The sequence below is a fragment of the Equus przewalskii genome, chromosome 1 (genome assembly GCF_037783145.1).
Source record: "Equus przewalskii isolate Varuska chromosome 1, EquPr2, whole genome shotgun sequence".
Taxonomy (NCBI): domain Eukaryota; kingdom Metazoa; phylum Chordata; class Mammalia; order Perissodactyla; family Equidae; genus Equus; species Equus przewalskii.
The window spans coordinates 148,867,152-148,890,394 of NC_091831.1; the positions used below are offsets into that span (position 1 = coordinate 148,867,152).

The following is a 23,243-nucleotide window of genomic DNA, read 5'->3' on the forward strand; positions in this document are numbered from 1 at the left end:
GCAGTTTCTATTATATCAAAGAGAAACCGCTTCTACACCAGGAAGTGGCCAGGAGCCAAACGATGGAGGATTTTCTTTCGCCAATTTATTTAATTTACTAGGATTTTCTCTACAAACAAATCTGATAAAATATGAGAGACTGGATGAAAATAAGAACTATTCTCCCAACTGGCTCTGGTCCCTCTCTCCCCCATATCTACATGGTCCATTGTCCTGCTCCTCTCAGGCCTCTGCTCAAATGTCACCTTATCAGAGGCCTCTCCTGACCTCCTTATTTACAACAGTCTCTCCACCATCACCTCACAATACACATCTCTACTAGTCAGGGCTCTCCAGAAAAACAGAACCAATAGGATGTGTGTGTGTGTGTGTGTATACATAGAGAGAGACGGAGAGGTGGATATTGATTGATTGAGTGATTGGTTGGTTGACTTTAAGGAATTGGCTCACGAGATTATAGAAGCTGGCAAGTCCAAAATCTGTAGGGTAGGCCGGCAGGCTGGAGACCCAGGGAAGAGGTGATGTTGCAGTTCAAGTCCGAAGGCCATCTCCTGGCAATTCCCTCTTCTTCCAGGGAGGCCAGTCTTTTTTCTATTAAAGCCTTCAACTGCTTAAATGAGACCCACCCACATTACGGAGGGGAATTTGCTTAACTCAAAGTCTACTGATTTAAATCTTAATCTCATCTAAAAAATACCTTCACAGAAACATCTAGAATAATGTTTGGCCAAATATCAGAGTACTGTGGCCTAAGCGAAGCTGAGAGAAAATTAACCATCACAACATCTATTAGGACAGCTAAAATAAAAAAGTGACACCACCTTGGGGCCACCCAGTGGCGCAGCGGTTTAGTGCGCATGTTCCATTTGGAGGCCCAGGGTTCGCCGGTTCGGATCCCAGGTGCGGACATGGCACTGCTTGGCAGGCCATGCTGTGGTAGGTGTCCCACATATAAAGTAGAGGAAGATGGGCACAGATATTAGCTCAGGGCCAGTCTTCCTCTGCAAAAAGAGGAGGATTGGCAGCAGATGTTGGCTCAGGGCTCATCTTCCTCAAAAAACAAAGAAAAAGCGACAACACCAAATGGTGGCAAGGATGTGCAGAAACTGGATCACTCCCCTATTGCTGGTGGGAATGTAAAGTGGTACAGCCAATCTGGAAAAGTTTGGCAGTTTCTTAAAAACTGAACATGTAACTGCTGTATACCTACAACTGTACTCCTGGGCACTTATCCAGAGAAATGAAAACTTAGGTTCACACAAAAACCTGTACATGAATGTTTATAGCAGCTTTATGTTTAATAGCCAAACACTGGAAACAATCCAGATCTCTTTCACCTGGCAGATGGCTAAAGAAACAATGGTACATCTACATCATGGACCACTACTCAGCAATAAAAAGTAACAACTACTGACAAATGCAACAATTTGGATGAGTCTCCAGAGAATTATACTGAGTGAAAAGAAGCCAATCCCGAAGGTTACATACTATATGATTCTACTTACTTCCTCGAAATGAGAAAACTACAGAAATGGAGAAGAGATTAGTCATTGCCAAGTGTCAAGGAGAGGGTGGAGGTGAAAGGGGGTGGCTAGAAAAGGGCACCATGAGGGATCCTTCTGGTGATGGAACTATTCTGTATCTCGACTCTATCAATGTCAGTACCCTGGTTATGATGCTGTGCTATAGTTTTGTACAATGTTACTGTTGGGGCAAACTGGGTAAGGAGTACATGGGATCTCTCAATATTATTTCTAACAACTGCATGTGAATTTGTAATTATCTCAAAATAAAAAGTGTAATTTAAAATAAAGCCAAAAAGAAGGCAGCAACAAAGGCAAAAAGCTTTGGGGACTTTTTGGGGACTAAAACAAATCAAAGTGGGACTACAACAAATTAAAAAACTTCTATACAGCAAAGGAAACCATCCACAAAATGAAAAGGCAACCTAGAGAATGGGAGAAAATATTTGCAAATCAGATATCTGATAAGGGGCTAATATCCAAAATATATAAGGAACTCATCCAACTCAATAGCAAAAAACCCAATTAAAAAATGGGCAGAGGAACACAACAGACATTTTTCCAAAGAAGACAGATGGCCAACAGGTACATGAAAAGGGGCTCAACATCACTCATCATCAGGGAGATGCAAATCCAAACCACAATGAGATACCAGCTCACACCTGTTAGAATGACTATCATTAAAAAGACAACAGATGACAAATGTTGGCAAAGATGTAGAGAAAAGGGAACCCTTGTGCACTGTTGGTGGGAATGGAAATTGGTGCAAGTACTATAGAAAACAGTAGGGAGGGTCCTCAAAAAATTAAAAATAGAACTACCACATGGTCCAGCAATCCCACTTCTGAGTACATATCCAGAGGAAATGAAAACAGAATCTTGAAGAGATATCTGCACTCCTACGTTATTGCAGCATTATTCACAACAGTCGAGTTAAAGAAACGATCTAAATGTCCGTCAATGGATGAATGAATAAAGAATATGTGGTACATATACACAATGGATTACCATTCAAACATGAGAAAGGATATCCTGCTGTTTGCAAGAACATGGACGGACCTTGAGGACATTGTGATAAGTGAAATAAGTCAAAGACAAAGAATGACAAATACCATATTTTCTCACTTACACGTGGGATCTAAAAAGGCTGAACTCATAAAAATAGAGACTAGAATGGTGGTTACCAGGGGCTGCGGGGTAGGAGAAAAGGGGAGATATAGGTCAAAGGGTATAAACTTCCAGCTATAACATGAATAAGTTCTGGGGATTCAATGTACAGCATAGTGATTGTAGTTAATAATATTGTACTGTGAAAAATAAATAGATAAAATAAAGCAAAAAATTTTTTTTAAAAAAATCACAAATCATGAATTCAAGAAAGCAAGAAATTCAAGGATCTTGTAGCTGAATTTTCAGTCTAACTCCATATTATTTTTCAGTTAGACGTTAGAGTCCCCTTACACTAGAAAGAACTGTGGAATAATTCCCAAGGCCTAGCTTTTTGTCCAGGCTGTTCTACAATCACCGTTTGTACCTCAACAATCACTAATGTTCATGGAAATACCAGGGGCCAGCCCCGTGGCCAAATGGTTAGGTTCGCATGCTCCACTTCAGTGACCCGGGGTTTCTCCGGTTCAGCTCCTGAGTGCAGACCTAGCACCGCTCATCAGGCCATGCTGAAGCGGCGTCCCACAGAGCAGAACTGCAGGGACCTACAACTAGAGTGTACAACTATGTCCTGGGGGGCTCTGGGGAGAAGAAAAAAAAAGATTGGCAACAGATGTTAGCTCAGGGCCAATCTTAAAAAAAAAAAAAAAGCAAAGTATCATCTGTTTAAAAAAAAAAAACAAAAACAGAAAGGAAATACCAACTTAGAGGGGGCAAAATTTTTACAGCCAAAAAGCACCTGACGGATCACACTGTGACTCGCTCTACTATAGAATGCAAGTGAAAAACTATCCACTCTCTTCACCAGAGGTCCAAAACAGACAAGGAGCCCTAGGGCTAGTCCTTACTTAACTCTTCTCAGTTTTCACAGGATGAGTTAGTTAAGCATGAGCTGCCTAGGCAAAAACAGTGATTCGACACCAAAGTGAGAAAAAAATGGATTATACGTCAATGGAATTGGTGGGGCCTAAGGAACACACAGTAATACTCCCTGCCCAGAGAGGGAGTTCTGCCACTCAAGAGGGAACTCATGTAGACCCTGATGTCCAGAGGATTAAGAAAGAATTAGTAGTGAACTAAGCATGAATGCTCAAGTATAGATGGGACACTGAAGGAGCAGAGTATGTTGCTAATTATTGGGAAGGGAAACAATTAGTTCTTCTGGTGTGAAAAGGGGACAGGTGGCAAAGTTTGGTCAGAAATCACTTGTCTGCAAACATTTTCCAACATAAAAGTTCAAGTCACAATCAGGTCAAGACGCCAGGTCCAACATGTGCAAAAAGTATGGTCAGGTTCACAGGGACCGTTTTCAGAAAAATTCGTAAGCATCAATAGTACCATTGAAATACACTTCACAATGTGTCATTCATAAAGACTGTAAATTAAAGTAATATAAACAGCCACGTTCCCCTTTATAGATATCAATAAGAAACAAAACATTCTAGTCAAAATCGGATTTGAGGTGCAATGGAAAAGGCTTCAAGCCAAAGAAAAGGCAGGAAGGCAAACATCGGTGAACATGATGAGATCTTTACTGTCCTCTTATGATTCCAGTTTAACAAATCTTACCTCCCCACAGTGTTTTTTGGCCATTTCTTCTAGGCGGGATTTTAACAAATTAACACTTTCATTTGACAGACCTTTGGCATTCTTTAACTCTATTTCAGGGACTCTGGAAAAGAAAAAAATAAAAAGGAATTACTCCAGAAAGAATGGTCTGTTTGCATTAATATTCGCTAAGTTCCAAGCACTGGGCCTGCAGATTCCACACAGGCCTCACTTGTGAACCTCTCCATCCCCCAGCAACACTTCCTCTCTCTCAAAAGGATTTCAGCTCCACCCCAGCAACTCTGTTGACACAGTGCTTGACATGGAGTCACCTGCAGCCTGCGGGGCAGAAGACAGCTGGCCAGCTGTCAGTGTGGGCTGTGGGGTGCCCTGCTCCCTCAGGTGACCAGACTCACTCGGGCTCCACCCTGGTATCTCCCCAACTCCTGTCTCTGATTTCAGCTTTACAGTCTGAATAAAGTTTCCCACATCAACTCCTATTTATTACTTAAAAAAAAATCACTCCAGCTCTGTGTCTGACTTGTCTAATAACTTCACCATGCACTCCCTTGTACGGTCATGCTCAACCCTGGCTCGGCCCCAACATCAATCAACCCAGCTCCAACAGCTCACCCGCTGGAGTCCAAGTGCTTCGTGTTTGTCTGTGTGCTCTAGCATAAAGCAGCACGAGAATAACGAGGGAAGACAGAGCCACGGTGGTTGATCTAGTATTCCCATGACACACTGTGTCTTAGTCACTGACTGTAAATGAGGTGGAAACGCTCACTGACCCGTGCACAGATCTGGTGGTGCACACTCTGCCAACTCGGCCTATTCCAAAGACACCTCACTCACACTCCTCTTCATCCCTGTACAGCCCACTCAGATGCAACACTTGCCACTCAAGGAAAGGACACAGCCGGCCCTCAGGTTTCCTTTCATTCCCAACTACTAAACACCCAATAACAATCCACTGAGATTAAATAGGCTTTATTTAGTTATAATGAAGAGAAGATGATTCTCTACTTCCTACCCAGCATTTCTGAGTAATCCATGGTATTTCACCCTAGCAAAGCCTTTACTACTCACTCACCCACGCATTCTCTCAATGCTCTGGTGTGACAGGTTGCTACAATCATTATCTACTTGAACAGACGGAAATCTGAAAGAAAGTACTGAGTCTATGGATGATCTATCCACCATATTGTGATTTATAAGAAATATATATTTGGTCTTTGCCCAGTTTCTGGCTCACAGCTCCCAAATGCCTAGGAATCTCCTAAGCGTTGAGCGATAAAGGTGTCTTTTGTTATGTTAATGAGGTGACTTCTGAAAAGCACCTAAGGATGGGGCTGGTTGCCAATGGAGGATTATTAGAGGGTTGGAACTTTCAGTCCTACCCGCTGACCTCCGGGGAGGAGTGAGGGGCTGGAGGTTGAATCAACCACCAATGGCCAATGATTTCATCAATCATGCCTGTGTACTGAAGCCTCCATAAAAACCCAAAAGGACAGGGTTCAGAGAGCTTCCGGGTTGGTGAACACATAGAGATTGGGGAGAATGGCGCACGCACCTAGAGGGCATGGAAACTCCTTGCCCCTTCCCCATACCTTGCCCTATGCATCTCTTCCATCTGGATGTTCCCGAGTTGTATCGTTTTATAATAAACCAATAACCTAGTAAGTAAAATGTTTCTCTGAGTTCTGCGAGTTGCTCTAGCAAATTAACTGAACCTGAGGAGGAGGTCCTGGGAACTTCTGATTTATAGGCAGTCGGTCAGAAGTTCAGGTAACCACCTGGGCTTGCAACTAGTGTCTGAAGTGGGGTGGGGGGCCAGGGTGGTGCAGTCTTGCAGGACTGACCCTTAACCTGTTAACCTGTGGAGCCTGATGTTATCTCCAGGTAGACAGTGTCAGAATAGAGTTGAACTCCTGGACACTCTGCTGGTGTCTGAGAATTGTTTGCTGGTGTGGGGACTGCCTACCCCATGTTGGAAACTGGGTCTCGCAACACCCAAAAGACCATCTAACCCAGGATTCTTTTTCTCATAGTGGCATCAGGGACTATTTTGCAGAAAAGGGGAGTTTTCGTGTACCATATCATCTCAAAGGACAGGAACGTTCCCTCAAGTCAAGCCTTACATAATTGTTTTTTAAAATTTAAGCAGTCATTATATAGCAGCATTGACAGTTTGGTAAAAAATTCAATATTACAACACTAATTACATTTTTTAAAAATTTTCCAATTTTCTCTTTATGCCTTTGCCACGCAATTTATAATTTTATGTAGCTGATACAATGTTCACTTTTCAACTTTTCATAAGTATTTCCATGTTGTTTCCTAAATAATCATCCCATAATATTTTACCAAATGGACACATCAAGATTTACCCAAATAGTTCTCTAATGTAGTGGTTCTCGACCAGGGGTGACTGTGCCCCCCAAGGTACACATGTCAATGTCAAGAGGGCAAAGAAGCTCCATGCCCCTTCCTACATTCCTTGCCTATGCACTTCTTCCATTTGGCTGTTCCTGAGTTGTATCCTTTACAATAAATTGGTAATAGGAAGTCAAGTTCCCTCCTGAGTTCTGTGAGTTGTTCTAGCAAATTATCAAACCTGAAGACAGGGTCGTGGAAACCTGTGACCATACAGCCAGTCAATCAGAAATATGGGGACTTGCAACTGGCGTCTGAAGTCTTGTGGGACTAGAGTCCTTAACCCGTGGGATCTGCAATAACTACAGATAGTGTCAGAATTGAATTTAATTGTTGGACACCCAGTTGGTGTCAGAAAAGACGCTACTTATTTGGGATCAGGAAAGATAAAACCTACAGAGGCACTGTCTTATTTTTCTTTCATAAATTTAATTACCCTTTAATCAATTCATTAATTAACTTTCTGCAAACCTACTCTATCTACTCTAGGCACAGTGTTTGGGGTAAAAGAGGGTCATTGACTATAAGAAGCTTGTCTTGACCTATCTCTGTTTTCATATCCTCCACCACCTCTCAGGATAACAAATTCCATAAATCTACCACCCACAGTGTAAGGCAGTGCTTCCTTTTATTTGTCACTTTCTTCACTGGTTCCCTGCACATAAGCTCAAACCACAAAACATCATCCAGGCCAATGTGCCATTCCAGGTGGAATGTCTCGAGAAAGATTACATGGAATATACACGATACTTTGAAAAAAGAATGCTTGAGTCCTGGTGGCTAATGCTTTTGCTTTACGAGAGGTTCTCAACTGGAGGTGGTACTGTCTTTGGGAGGAGTCTGGAAATATGTGGGGTTTCTTGGTTGTCTCACTGACCGAGAACACTCCTGGCATCAGTGGGTAGGGCCCAGGGATGCCAGATGCCATGCAGGGCACGGGACAGCCCTGCCCAGTGAAGACTCATCAGCAGTGCCCTCGAGAAGCACGGCAACTCTAAATCCTCCTTTATTCTGCAAGTCAAAGTCCCATTAGGCCCAGAAGGCCTCTTAAGTGCTAACGCCAATTATGCTTTAAAACTAAGCACACAAGGGCTTTAATAGTCACCACACCTTCTATATTCTTCCTCTTCCTAGTTTATTAAGAATTAAACAAACAAAAGTTACCACGTCCAAGGAAGCTAACACTAGTCCTAGAGCAAATATTAGGATCTGCAGTGGCCATTCTACAAGGAGAAGCAAACTTAACACGAGACAGGTTCCACGAAAATGTCCAGCGCTGATGGAGTTTTGATGAAATATGGGTGGTAGGAAATGAAATTTTAAATGGAACTGGGGCAGGAAGGAAAAAACACCATTAAGTTCAACCTGTTTCTATGTTGTCAGAACAGAGAAGTGAAATTACACAAAAGCTGTTTATAAATGTACTCACACATCGGGATAGGTTGGCGGGCATTTGACCCTCAAATCCACTTTCACATACACTTCCTCACCAGCCAGGCCCTGAGGGTACAGAACCAAATTGATTTCAGGGGGCTCTTTGACCTAAAAGAGAAAAAGAAAATCTTTTTTTTCTAAAGAGCCAATCATTAATGATTAAGATAATGATCATCTTAGCTCAAAAGTTCTACTCTTTAAATATTACATGTGATTATATTCTGCATAGGTATTTGGTCACCTTCCTAAAGCATGGTTTAAAAACAAAACCTGTACCAGAGAGAGTGCATTTTCCTTTTCAAAGTTATCTAAGGAGTGAACCACAATGCTCCATGGAGCTTGTACTCATTCAAACGTCACTGAGTGCTGACTGTGTGAGATGATGTCCTAGAGGCGGGAGTACAGGGGCAAATTCAGACAGACCCCGACCCAACTAGCCGAGACAAACTGGAAGACGAATGAATACTTTCAAATAGTGATGAGAGCTTCCAGGAAATAAGGCAGAGTAATGGAATATGGGGGCAGGGGAGGTATTCAGACAGGAGGCTCAGGGAAGGCCTCCTGAGCAGGGGATATTTCAACGGAGATTTGAATCCTGAGATAAGAACGAGTGAAAACCTTGACAGGGAAATCTCACAGCTCTTCTAAAACGGTATGTGCTTTCAACCAACTACTTTTCACCAAATAACTAAACACTCTGTTGTTCTTTAATTTATTAAATACACTTCTTCCAAAAAAAGACTTGAGGCAGTTTATAGTATCTGTACATCATGAGAAAAGGGAGGCTGAGGGAAGAAACATTTGTTCACATGGTCCAGGCACTTTACCAACTCTGCAAGGTAGCTGCCATCTCCATTGACAGATAAGGCAGCTCAGCCTCAGCGAGTTTAAGTTTCTTGTCCACGGATACAGGGTGACAAGGCGGGAATTCAAATCCAACTCTGACTCCTGAATCTGTGTCTTTGTCATCAGCCATTCCCTTGTTAGCGCCAATCCTGAGGTGCTATGACTCAGCCTTGACCATCTTGGAACATCCAGGCAACCAGGGCAAAAAAGAGAAATGTGATATTATTTCACATTTTCAGAAAAGGGAAAGCATAAAAATCCTTAGGGGCAAGAAAGTACTCAGCAACACTAACTTCTAACAGAAATTTATAACATGAACCTTATATATGGCACCCTGAATTGTATAATAAAGTTCTCATTAACTCTGTGTATAAAATATGTAAGCTCAGTTTTCATATGGCTTTATGATAATCCTTGATATAAGCTGTGGTACGGCTCCAGGAAAGGGCAATTCTGTGAACGTGGTTCTGGGAAAGGTTAAACATCCCGAGATCCACAAGGCCTTTCATCCACTCATCCACTCATCATGCCTTGTTACCCACACTGAGTGCTGACTGTTAGTACACAGAGGTGAGAAAACAGACGTGGGTCCAGTCGTCATGGAACTTCTGGTCTGGTAGGGGAAAACACACAATGAATATGTGAGTACAAGTTTAGAAAGTGCTATTGAGGAGATGGTGTGATGCACTTGAAGGGTGACAGAATAGGTCACTCCAAAATATGCCACTTGGGCATAAGGATTATTTGGAGCTAAAGGTACTTGAAAATAGCAGGTGCTGACCTCCTCGTTTCTTCCTGAAAGCAGGAGATAAAATTCTCATGTGAAAGATGCCCTCCTATACCGGGAGGAAAGAAACATTCTTATTTCCAGAGATAGGGAGTCAAGGCCAAGAGAATTCTGTACAAACAGACCCTTTAAAATAACTCTTATCTTCCTTTAGTCTCCCCATATATTTCACAGGCATACCTTGGAGATAGTGCGGGTTCAGTTCCAGACCACCACACTAAAGCAAGTATCACAATAAGGCGAGTCACATGAATTTTTTGGTTTCCTAGTGGATATAAAAGTTATGTTTACCTACTATAGTCCATCAAGTGTGCAACAGCATTATGTCTAAAAAACAATGTAAATATCTTAATTAAAAAATACTTTATTGCTGGAGCTGGCCCCGTGGCTGAGTGGTTAAGTTTCCACGCTCTGCTTCAGCGGCCCAGGGTTTTGCCAGTCCAGATCCTGCACATGGACATGGCATCACTCATCAGGCCATACTGACGCGGTGTCCCACATAGCACAACCAGAGGCACTCACAACTAGAATACACAACTAAGTACTGGGGGGCTTTGGGGAGAAAAAGAAGAAAAAAATTAAAAAAGAAGATTGGCAACAGTTGTTAGCTCAGGTGCCAATCTTTAAAAAAAAAACTTTATTGCTCAAAAATGCTAACCATCATCTGAGCCTTCAGTGACTGGTAATCTTTTTGCTGGTGGGGGTCTTGCCTTGATGTTGATGGCTGCTGACTGATCAGGGCTGTGGTTGCTGAAGGCTGGGGTGGATGTGCCAATTTCTTAACATAAGACAACAATGAAGTTTGCCGCATCATTTGACTCTGCCTTTCACAAACAATTTCTCTGTAGCATGAGATGCTGTTTGACAGCATTTTACCCACAGAACTTGTTTCAAAATTGGAGCCCATCCTCTCAAACCCTGCTGCTGCTTTATCAACGAGTTTATGTAATATTCTAAATCCTTTATTGTCATTTCGACAATCTTCCCAGTACCTTCACCAGGAGTAGATTCCGTCTCAAGAAACCACTCTCTTTGCTCATCCATAACAAGCAACTCGTTATCCATTAAAGTTTTGTCATGAGATTGCAGCAGTTCAGTCCCATCCTCAGACTCCACTTCTAATTCTAGTTCTCTTGCTATTTCCACCACATCTGCAGTTACTTCCTCTACTGAAGTCTTGAACTCCTCAAAGTCATCCAGGAGGGCTGGAATCAACTTCTTCCAAACTCCTGTTAATGTTGATATTTTGACCTCTTCCCATGAATCAGGAACGTCCTTAATGGCATCTAGAACGACGAATCCTTTCCAGAAGATTTTCAAATGACTTTGCCCAGATCCATCAGAGGAATCACTATCTATGGCAGCTATAGCCTTACGAAACGTATTTCAACACTAATTACATTTTTAAAAAATTTTCCAATTTTCTCTTTATGCCTTTGCCACGCAATTTATAATTTTATGTAGCTGATACAATGTTCACTTTTCAACTTTTCATAAGTATTTCCATGTTGTTTCCTAAATAATCATCCCATAATATTTTACCAAATGGACACATCAAGATTTACCCAAATAGTTCTCTAATGTAGTGGTTCTCGACCAGGGGTGACTGTGCCCCCCAAGGTACACATGTCAATGTCAAGAGGGATTTTTGAAATGGTAAATGAACGTTGACTTCAAATTAAAGTCATCAGCTGCATTAGCCCCTAACAGGATAGTCAGCCTGTCCTTTGAAACTCTGAAGCCAGGCATTGACCACTCTTTAGCTATGAAATTCCTAGATGGCATCTTCTTCCAATATAAGGCTGTTCTATCTACATTGAAAATCTGTTGTTTACTGTAGCCGCTTCATTAATTATCTTTGCTACATCTTCTGGATAACTTTCTGCGGCTTCTACATCAGCACTTGCTACTTCACCTTGCATTTTTATGTTATGTACATGGTTCTTTCCTTAAACCTCACGAACTGACCTCTGCTAGCTTCAAACTTTCCTTCTGCAGCTCCTCACCTCTCTCAGCCTTCACAGAATTGAAGAGAGTTAGGGCCTTGCTCTGGATTAGGTTTTGGCTTAAGAGGATGTTGTGGCTGGTTTGATCTTCTATCCAGATCACTAAAACTTTCTGCATATCAGCAATAAGGCTGTTACACTCTTATCATTTGTGTGCTCACTGGAGTAGCACTTTCAATTTCCTTCAACAATTTTTTCTTTGCATTCACAATTTGGCTAATTACTTGGTGCAAGAGGCCTAGCTTTTGGCCTATCTTGGCTTTCGGCATGCCTTCCTCGCTAAGCTTAATCATTTCTAGTTTTTTTTTTTTTTTGAGGAAGATGAGCCCTGAGCTAACATCTGCTGCCAATCCTCCTCTTTTTGCTGAGGAAGACTGGCCCTGAGCTAACATCTGTGCCCATCTTCCTCTACTTTATACGTGGGACACCTACTACAGCACGGCTTGCCAAGCGGTGCCATGTCCGCACCCGGGATCTGAACCAGTGAACCCTGGGCCACCGAAGCAGAACGTGCGAACTTAACCACTGTGCCACCGGGCCGGCCCCCATTTCTAGCTTTTGATGTAAAGTGAGGATGTGCGACTCTTCCTTTCACTTGAACACTTAGAGGCCATTGTAGGGTTATTAATTGGCCTAATTTCAATATTGTTGTATATCAGGGAATAGGGAGGCCTGAGGAGAGGGACAGAGACGGGGGAACGGCCAGTCTGTGGAGCAGTCAGAACACACACATTTATTGATTAAGTCCGCTGCCTTTTACGGATGCGGTTCATGACATCCCTAAACAATTACAATAGTAACATCAAAGATCACTGATCACAGATCACCATAAAAAGCATAATCATAATGAAAAAGTTTGAAATACTGCAAGAAATTACCAAAATGTGACACAGGGACATGAAGTGAGCAAATGTTGTTGGAAAAATGGTGCTGACAGACATGCTCAATGCAGGGCTGCCACAAATCTTCAATTTGTAAAAGAAAAAAAAAAAATCTGCAAAGCACAATAAAACAATGCACAATAAAATGGGGTATGCCTGTAGTAGCTTTTCCACAACTACCTCTGTTTGTTCAACCTACTACGTAAACACTTGGGCCTAGCCACTTCTTTGCGTCTCATTTTCCTACAGGGCTTCCTACGGACATGTAAAAATCTGTATGCTTTTCTCCTGTTAATCTGTCTTACGTCACTTTAATTCTCAGACCCAAGCGAAGACCCTCCAAGGACAGAGGTAAAGTTCTGCCACCCTTCCACTCGACTTACAGAATGACGGCAGCAGGTGTGAGGGAACACACTCAGATGCGGTCATCAGGGAACACCTACCTGAGGAGGTTGCGCTTAAACTGAGACAAGCCAGAGACTGGGCACTCCAGACAAGGGAAGAGCATGTAAAGAGACTCCAGGTGAGTAAGAGGTTGGTGTAGTCCAAAAACCAAAAGGACGGCCAGTGTGTCTGGACCACAGGAGGGAAGGGGGAGACCAGGTGGAGCAGGTGTGGTGGGGAGTGGCCAGATCCCACAGGGCCTTGCCAGCCAGGTAAAATATTTGCCAGGCTTCCAAGATGGGAATGATATGATCTAACATATATTTTAAAAGATTACTTTGGCTGCTGAGTAAAGAATGAATGCGCAAGATTAAGAGCAGAAGTCAAAAGCTATTATAACAATTCAGCCTGTGTTGGTGGCAAACGAAAGAGAAGAAGGCTGATTTAAGATAAAGCTGACAGAGTGGGCATCAAGGGAGGAAAACAGAAGGAAAGTGTCTTGTCACAGATGCTCCTTGAGGTTGAGTAGGATGAGGACAGAGAGCATCCATTGCTGGGTTAACAGGGGGACTGCAGGTGACCTTGCCAAGGGCAGGTTCCAGGGGACCAAAGGCAGACTCCAGTGTGATGAGAAGTGAAGGCTGGGTGAAAAAGAGGACACAGCAAGTCTAGACAACTCCGTCAAGGAGGTTTGGGTTCGGGCATCGAGGGGGACAGAGAATGCAGCCATGGACAGAGGAGGATGTGAAATCAAGGGAAGAATTTCTTTTCTTCTCTTTTAAAGATGGGAGATACTATAGCAAGTGAGGATGTTGCTGGGAATGTTATGGAACAGCGGGAAAGAGACAAAATCAGCATCTGAAGTAGCAATACCCTTCAGAGGGCAGAAGGTGATGGATCCTGAGCACACAGAGACAGACTAGACTCTGACAGCAGGAGCTCTTCTTCTAGAGTAACAGGAGAACATGAGAAATAAAAGCAGGAAGAAGTGGGCTTCTTCGGAGGATCCTCAAAGGGGATCACCCTCAAAAGGTGAGTCCGAAGTAACAGGGCTCCTGGCCTCCTGGTGGTTAGCCAACAGGTTGATTGGTTGGTTCCCCTCCAATCAGGGCAGACCAACTGTTATCTGCTTTACGTAATAGACAGAATTTAGCAGAGGAAGCACTGAGCTACCATGAGCAACTAAAATACCTAGTTGCTAAGAAGGAGAGGAAAGACTACTGCCACGTCTCCTTAAATAGCTTCACTTTTGGAAAAACTTTTCATTATGGGAATTTTCAAACAAAAGCTCATAATGATATAATGAACTGTACCTGCCATAACAGTTTCAACAATTACCAATTCATGGCCAATCTTGTGTATCTGTTTGTTGCCCCTACCCCTAACCACCACCTTGGATTATTCCGAAGCTTGATTCCTATCAACCAGTCTTGGCTGTGTTACTGTTATTTATTTTCTAACAACAACCCAGTGAAGTAGAGAGGTTATATATATCCATTTTAGAGATGTAAAAACTGAGAGAAAGGCCAGTTAGACAGATAAACAAAATTTACCAGTGTTTTCTCTACCAGATCAAATCTTCACAGGCTTTCTCATTCTCATAGGCCACAAATTTTGGAGAGACGTTATGATCAGCAACTTATAATTTTGTCAAGAAAATACTTTTTTGCTTCCTCTTTACTGTTTATATCACTTTAGAAAATACCGAGTATTTTAGTACCAAAACTAGGAGGAAGTACAAAAATAGAGCTCAGACTTATCCTAAGAAGGATCGATTTATCTTACACTAATATATCTTCACTTGTGCGTTATTCTGCCTTTCATTTTCTCATTTGGCTGTTGACCAGTGAAAACTTATTTCAGAACAACACATGAGAATACTGCTCTAAATCCATACTGACTGATAGCTTATACGAAGCAAAAGAAATAAGAAGGTAAGAAAATAGGGAGAGATGCCATATACATAGTCTTCTTAAGGTAAAATATTCAAGACCCAACAAGTCCAACGTGAAAGAGGTAAGTCAGGATGTTGAGACGCAAACACATCACCGAGGAGTAATGGCAGGTCTTCTGTTTTTTAAGCAACAAAACTGGAGTAGCACTCTATAGTTGGAAGGAGCAAGAATCATGTAAACATAAGAAGGAGAACTATAATTATCGGCAAGCTGTATAAGAAGAAGCTAAAATGCAAACCAAAGGATGGGTCTTTCTTGGGCCCAGTATGGAAATAAACTTGCAAGATACAGACAAGTACCACAGGAAGTGAGTTATCTCTGCGTGTGTGAGATAACACATCTGGTTTAACATTCGCTTTTGTCTTTATGTAGGCAGTGAAGAGGATATCTGAGCGTAACTAATCTTGGGATATGGTACAGGGAGGCCTTCACTTCATGCCCAGAGTCACTGGAACAGGAAGTAAGCTTCAGAAAACAGAGGCTGATGGGGAACTTCACATTTTGAAGATATTCCTTACTAAAGGGAGTGCTTAATAAAGCACAGTGAATCCAGTTAAGGACTGCTGGCAAGCCTCAGGGAGGGAGGCCACCAGCAGGGGGACTGTAGAACACCAGTATGGAGAACACTGGGATCCTGCAAACCACTCCCGGGCTGGACCAGCCATATAACACCATGTAGGTCCAGCGTTCTAGTTACTTCCACAGCACAGCAACACTAGCAGGACAGCAGTGGTAATGGTGGCGAGCCCACATAATGCAAAACAACTTTTAGGAAAGAGGAAAGAGTTTTGATGCAAAGTGAAGAGACTTCTGGATGCATAAAGGTTTCCGCTTTAAGAGGCACATGAATCCAGTGATCGTGGCTTGGATGAAGCAACAGACCCAAGGCCACTGAGGAATGATATACAACTGGATGAAAACCTAACAACTTGTCCGGATCTGAGTACCAAGTGAAGCCAACCCAAAGAGCAGGACACTGAACCTACCAGATAACTGGCTACTTTTAAGGCCTTTATCTTTGGCCTTAATTGGACCGAAGTGATATGCCTCTCCAAAGGGCATAGACTTCTGGGTATTTCTCAGTAGAGACTATTAATTGTTCCCTAATATCCATTCTCCCCTTATTTCTTAGCAATAGAATCCCTGATTTTTTAGCCGGATACATTTCCCAGACTCCTTTGCAGCTAAGTGTGGCCACTGGGTTAATTTCTGGCCAATAAAATGAAAGAACTAATACACGCAACTTCTTCATGCCCTTCTCCTTCCAGCTGGCTGGAATGCAGACGTGATGGCTGGAGTTCAGATAGGCATTTTGGACCATGAAGGGCACATTAAGAATGGTGGAACAGCAATTTAGAAAAAGTCCTAGGCTACAGACTTGTATATGCAAAAAAATAAGCCTTGTTGTTATATTAAGTTTTCTGTCATATATTGCTAAACGTAATCCTAACCAATAAAGGCTCACTGGAAAAAACAAAAGACAGACAGGGAACAGTGCTTTTAGAGATAAGAGCAGAATATCTGCCAGGCTTTTCTCAAGCTAACTGAGGCTCTCCAACATGTGAAGAGGCTTTTATGCAAGGCATGTTTAAAGTACCAAGCATCAGCTCATGCGAGGGCATTCAAGGACTCCTAGAGCTGAACGGGCCTTGATTAAAAACGGTTTAACCACCAAGACGTACTGAAGAACGGGGTGGGTAGAGCCTCCCTCATACATTTAAAAGTTAAATGGGCGTCAGAATTCAGTGTTGATAAAATCTTTGACTTAACCTGCACAAGGAAATAATGAATTCCTGGAATACTGCAGGGAAATAAACACAAAGTAAGGGGTACCCCCAAACTTTTGAGCACTAAAGGAGGGGAAAACACAATGCAGAAGGTATCAGCTACAAAACACACAAAATCCTACATGAGAAAACAAATTCTGTTTTGAAGACTGAAAATGCAAGTGACATGAAAGCAGCATAACACGGAGAGAAGGCCATGCGTGGCTACAATAAGACATGCTAAAGAGATGTTAAATTTGCTTCTGAATGGGATCATGAAGCTGGACACTCTCCTGAACTGTTATAAAATAGCCACACAAATTCTCAAGCAGATCAAAAGCAAAAGGATGTAAACTCAGGCCTAAAACATGAGAGGTAATGCTCATTTGGAACTCATCCAAAAAAAAAAATTATCTCTTCAAGGAACAAAAGCTAAAGATCTTAAAATACCCCAAAGGATTAGGAACAGCAACTTCGGGGACCCTCTTCTCAGCACAATGCACACCTCCTGGAGGAGGCCTCAGCCAACGCTGTCAGAAAGCCCTGCCATTCAGTCTGAAGGTGCTATTCTTGGGTACTTCCTAACACTCAGGCCCAACAAAATACACTGGTTTAAGAATGTGTCTATTTCTGTTAAACGTGCAAGAGTGAAAGATGAGACTATTAAAAACTGAGAATTGTATCGGTCATTTCACACAGCTGCAAGTCTTTTGGTTCCAAGGCTGAATGAAGCAGGACGGTTAATGGCAGCTTGTGACTGAATGTCAGCGGTTTACAAGATAAGCAGCAGAGTGAGGATGAGGTCTGGGAAATTCATCTAAAACACTAACGCAATTTTCTGTTGCACAACAAAGTAAATATACCTAACACTACTGCACTGTACTCTTAAAAATGGTTAAGATGGTAAATTTTATGTTATGTGCTTTTTTTACAATTACATTTTTTTAAAAAGTTACACAGTTCAAACCATTTCAGGTGATTCTGCTAATCATCCCCTCCTTAAACTCTGATGGGGAGACTTGGCTCAACCATGCCCTCTCAGTTTCTCACTCACTGCAGACTGAATATTCTCTGAGTGGGGAAGAAACTAGTCTGTGTGAAAATATAACAAATCTAGAAACACAGTAACATGTGCAAGCTAGATAATCTGGGCAAGTCTTCGGTTTGAAATCTGTGAAGAAGTCAAAAACAAAAATGATGACAGTAAAAGTTCATAAAATGGAAATTAGATCATATTTCTTAATATGTATATTTTTTAATTTATTTAAATAAAAAAGAAAACCCCAAGATGCTCGCCCGACCCCAAGCACACTCCAGCAACCACCAATCTGTTTCATGGATCTATAAGCTTGGTTTAAAAAATTTTTTTAGATTCTACATGTAAGAGAAATCACAGGGTATTTGTCTTTCTATTATTTTATGTTAAACGCCTTATGTTAATGCCTTTTATGATTTTCCCCCATAATTCCTTTTCTAAAAATGAATACTTTCTTGTAAAAATCACCTAGTTCATTCATGTTCTGTTCTCAAGTATGTGCCTATTTGTCAAGCTGGTGAGAATTTTTAAACAATGTTAGCTTCCTTAAAATTTGATAACCTACAGACATTTCTCCAAAGAAGATATACGGATGGCCAATAGACACATGAAAAGATGCTCATCATCACTAATCACTAGGGAAATGCAAATCAAAACTACACTAAGATATCACCTTACACCTGTTAGAATGGCAAAAATATCCAAAACCAAGAGTGACAAATGTTGGAGAGGCTGTGGAGAAAAAGGAACCCTCATACACTGTTGGTGGGAATGAAAACTGGTGCAGCCACTATGGAAAACAGTATGGAGATTCCTCAAAAAGTTAAGAATAGAAATACCTTATGACCCAACCATCCTACTACTGGGTATCTATCCTAAGAACCTGAAATCAGCAATTCCAAAAGTTCCATGCACCCCTATGTTCATCGAAGCATTATTTACAATAGCCAAGACATGGAAGCAACCTAAGTGCCCAGCAACTGATGATTGGATAAAGAAGATGTGGTATATATATATATACAATGGAATACTACTCAGCCATAAAAAAGGACAAAGTCGCCCCATTCACAACAACATGGATAGACCTTGAGGGTATTAGTTGAGTGAAATAAGCCAGACAGAGAAAGACGAACTCTGTATGACTCCACTCATAGGTGGTAGTTAACATAAGGACAAAGAGAACTGATCGGTGGTTGCCAGGTGAAAGGGGGGTGGGGGGAGGGCACTAGGGGTGAAGTGGTGTACCTACAACAAGACTAATAATGATGTACAACTGTAATTTCACAAGGATGTTAACTTCATAACCTTAATAAAAAAAAAATTTGATAACCTACAGCTCCATTTTGTATGTGTGTGTGTGAGGCAGATTGTCACTGAGCTAACACCTGTGCCAATCTTCCTCTATTTCATGTGGGATGCTGCCACAGCATGGCCTAATGAGTGGGGCTAAGTCTGTGCCCAGGATCTGAACCTATGAACCCCAGGACGCCAAAGTGGAGCCCATGAACTTAACCACTACACCACCAGGCCAGCCCCCCTACAGCTTCATTTTAAACAAATATTAAAATATTCAGAATCTGAATTCTCCCCAAGTTAAACACATATAATGTTATTCCAATAAAAATGTCAACATAACTTTTTGAACCTGGCAAGTTGATTCTAAAGTTCATAGGGAAAAACTAAAGTAAAATTAGTCAGGAAAATCCTGTAAAGTAAATGGTGACCACACTAGATACTAAGGCTTGTTATAAATCTATAGTAATTACAGCAATGTGGTAATAGTGCTTAAACAGATCAATGGGGTAGAACAGAGAGTCAACAATAGACCTAAATACACTCGGGAATTATTTAATTCAATAAAAACTTTTGAGAGCTTTTTACCAGGCACTGGGCACGTAGGTGTGAACAAACACATGGACCCTGTCCTTAGGAAGCCAGCACAGCCTCATATAATGCAGAGGTGGCATTTCAAAATAGCAATGGAAAAGACTGAAAAAATTCATCTGCGTTAGTCTAACTGGCTAGTTGGGGTGGGAAAGGGCGGCCTAGATTTTTACTTAGATGGAGCTAAGAACTTAAAAAAAACCTATTTCTATTTTTTTTGATTCGAGTTTAAAAACAAAGTCATGAAAGATTTAAAAGAAAACCTCAGAGAATTCATTTTTTGGTACCACTGGAGTAGGGAGGTCTTTACTAAAAAAAAAAAACACCCACAGGGATCATAAAACAAAAAAATAAGGTCAACATGACTACATTAAAGTTTTTTTAAATTGCATAAATTACAGAAATATCAAAAATGCATATGGTTAATTAGGGAAAAATATTTACAGTGCATGACCCAATATGCTACTTTTCTTAACATATAAATAGCCGTGACAAACAAATAAAATAGACAGTACAGTAGAAAAAATGAACCAAAGAACATGAACAGTTCACAGAAAAAGAAAAATTCATGGCTTACAAACAAAAGTGGTCTACAGAATTTATAACCAAAGAAATAAAAATGTTTCCTCTACTGGCAATGATGAAAAAGTCTGACATCTACAATGCTGGCGAAGTTGTAGGAAAACAAGGACTCTCATACACAGCTGGGGGGCCCAGAGACAGAAGCACGCTTCTGGGAGGGAAGTCTGCGATAGCTGTTGAATTATAAACGAGCAGATCCTTGGCTGACACGGAAAATTAGCCAAAATAATTAAGTTAATAATAAATGTATAAGTCTAGAGTAAATTATATTTTAAACTAGTGGCATCCAAGCTTTTTTGGTATGTAAAATAATTTTTAGCATTCACTCCCAAAATGTTCTGTTATACATAAATGATATACATATGCTACTAAACTAAAATCTACATTATAACACATCCCCCAAAAAGAAGTTTAAAAAACTGCAGAAGTTTAAAAAAACCTGAAGTTTATTTAGGTCAATAAATTCTGACCCGAATTTATTGGCAGCAAATTTGGCCTGAACTGACACGAGGCTATTAATAGTCTATTTAGCTGGTCAGTGTGAATTTCATGGTTGTGTCTGATTTTGGATGCTGCCCCTAGTCCCCACTCTGGAGGTGTCAGGTAAAGTATGGAATATACACACAGGAATGTGAACACAAACACTTCTGAATTTGGAAATCCATCAGGCCTCAAGGGTTTTGCATAAACAATTATGCGCCTTTCCCTGAAGACTGGCAAATAGCAGGCAATAATAAATACTTGTTGAATGACTACACTCTGATTCATCCTTATGACCATCAATTATTTGCCTGTGGGGCCAAGGAAAGTGTCAGGCTATGCGACTGCGCACCCCGGACCACACACAGCTATTTCAAGTCTTCTGCCTGAATTTGTAGTTTTTGTTTAGTCTTCTACCTTGTTATAAAGGTTGCTAGCTGTTAATTCTGGGAGTATCAGTATCCCCACCTGCAGCAGCTCCTTTTTCCTTTCTGTGTTTCTGCAGCCTTAGGACTAGATAATTAAGCATGTATAAAGTAAATAAAGTGGCTCTGCACGGAGTCCTAGGGGCTTTGCACTGAGTCTGGGTGTACACCTTATGAGACCTATTTTGGCTGCTTAATGGGCCTACTTCCTGATTCTAAATGTTTGGTAACAGAGAAGTTATCAGATCACCAGAAAGTTATGTTTTTATTTTATTATTCCCAGTCTAAGGGGAATATTTACATTTTCACTATTTCAGGTTAAAAATAACTACTGAAGTTAAGCACTAGAAAAGTAAGCTCCCTGAGGGCAGGAGGTTTAAAGGTCTGTTTTGTCCGGGGCTCTATTCCAGAACAATAAATATCTAACGCAGGAAGCAGCACTTTGGATTCGAGAAGAATGTTTTGCCCTGACAGCTCCAGAAGAGCCTATCTGTTGAGGAAATCCTGGATGTGTCGACGAAGAAGTAGTTGTGAAACGCCAGAATTAAAGACAGAGAAGGAAGGTATTACTTTTTAAAGGGTAATATTCAGAGACATAATAATTCGGTAAATAACTTTTCAAGAAGGGAGGAAAAATTCAGTCTCAGGAGCTTATAATGTGCCTTAACTTACTTCCAGACAAAAAGGAAAATATTTTAAACCAAATGCCTTTTAGGAAGGTCTAGACTCAGCACCCTCTCCATTACAGCTAAGATGGATGTCTTCTATACTCTCTACTAAGTGCCTTGGAGGAAGGTACAGAAGGAAAGTTCCTCTACACCGCAGAACACAGCGAAGATGCTGGGGAGTACGTGGTTTATAGTTTTGAACACACGGGAGGTACAGACTGAAGAGAGCTCTGATTGAGGGCATCAGTAAGGTCTGTGCAAGCGCCCAAAGGCGTTGCCAGAACGAAGCTGCCAATGGATTTTTATGAATGCACTGTTGTACCAAACTCAAGGGCTTTCAGAGAGAAAAAAAAAGGTCGAGATTGGAAGGAGGCAGGGATGTTATGGGCGTCACTGGAAATGAGAAGCAGTGCCAGGTAAGAAAGAGGAGCCGACCTGGAGAAAAGGCTGTTAGAGAATTCGGCCCAGGTGGGGGTTCTGCGGCTGCAAGGACAAAAAGTAAGCGTGGGTGGAACTAGGGGGTAGGAAAGGACTGCAGAATCCAAAAGGGGGTCGGCGGCTCGGCTCCGGCAGGGCCTGGCCGCGGGAGGTAGCACCGAGGGAGGCTGGGCCTGCGCACGCCAGCCCCGACCGGACAAGCCACGTTCATACCAGTCCGCACGCGTCCGGCCGCAGGTCCTGGAAGTCGGCGCCGTAGATGGCCTCCAGGGCCTGCAGCTCGTGATCCTGTCGCTGCGGGTAGCTCTCTGGCGGCTCGTCCCGGCCGCGGCCGGGGGCACCACGACCCCCAGCCATGACAACGCGGTGGCCGAAGCAGGGCGGCCTTGCCCAGGCAGCGGTGGGCCCCGGGCGGGCTCCGAGGCTGGGCTCCGCGCCGGGCGCGGGCCTGTAGGCGGGGCTCCACGCCGGGGGCGGGTCTGTGAGCGGAGCTCCTTGTCGGGGGCGGGCTCGTGGGCGGAGCTCCCCGTCGGGGGCGGGTCTATGGGCGGAGCTCCACGCCGGGGGCGGGTCTGTGAGCGGAGCTCCTCGTCGGGGGCGGGTCTATGGGCGGAGCTCCACGCCGGGGGCGGGTCTGTGAGCGGAGCTCCTCGTCGGGGGCGGGTCTGTGGGCGGAGCTCCACGCCGGGGGCGGGCTCGTGGGCGGAGCTCCTCGTCCGGGGCGGGCTCGTGGGCGGGGCGCCGCGTCTGGAGTCCGTTCTGGTGGCGCGAGGAGCCGGTGCGGAGGAGGGAGGTCGGCGATTGGCTTTGCCCACGTCATGCCAGAGAATCAGAGCAAAGGAATCTGCAGGGAAGTGAGAGATCAAATCAATCAGAAGAGAATTATAACGCCAAATGGTATCGTTTTCACGAAATGTGTCTAACAGAAATGTCTGCTGGAGCTCCTTCACCCTGGCATGGGTAGTGAGAAGAAACTCTTAAGTGCAGACTTGGATGG

General features: G+C 42.6%; 2 protein-coding genes across 8 annotated transcripts in view; one reads left to right on the forward strand and one right to left on the reverse strand.

Moving 5' to 3' along the window:
- EIF2AK4 (eukaryotic translation initiation factor 2 alpha kinase 4) overlaps window positions 1–22,752 on the reverse strand; it is a 96,527-nt gene extending 73,775 nt beyond the window's left edge. For 6 of the 7 annotated variants that reach the window (XR_011529668.1, XR_011529667.1, XM_070584252.1 and 3 more), the window contains exons 1-3: window positions 22,460–22,746; window positions 8,104–8,216; window positions 4,260–4,362 (exon numbers count right to left, since the gene is read on the reverse strand). Coding sequence is in view for 5 of the 7 variants with exons in the window: in XM_070584252.1 (XP_070440353.1) it covers window positions 4,260–4,362; window positions 8,104–8,216; window positions 22,460–22,603 (360 nt within the window). In the remaining 2 variants the exon portion in view is untranslated. Of the gene's footprint in view, window positions 1–4,259; window positions 4,363–8,103; window positions 8,217–8,935; window positions 9,133–22,459 lie in introns of all 7 variants that reach the window. The other variant, XM_070584259.1, reaches the window with a different exon arrangement.
- GPR176 (G protein-coupled receptor 176) overlaps window positions 21,864–23,243 on the forward strand; it is a 108,818-nt gene continuing 107,438 nt past the window's right edge. Inside the window, exon 1 of the mRNA XM_070584277.1 lies at window positions 21,864–22,224. The gene's annotated coding sequence lies outside the window, so the exon portion shown is untranslated. The remainder of the gene's footprint in view (window positions 22,225–23,243) is intronic.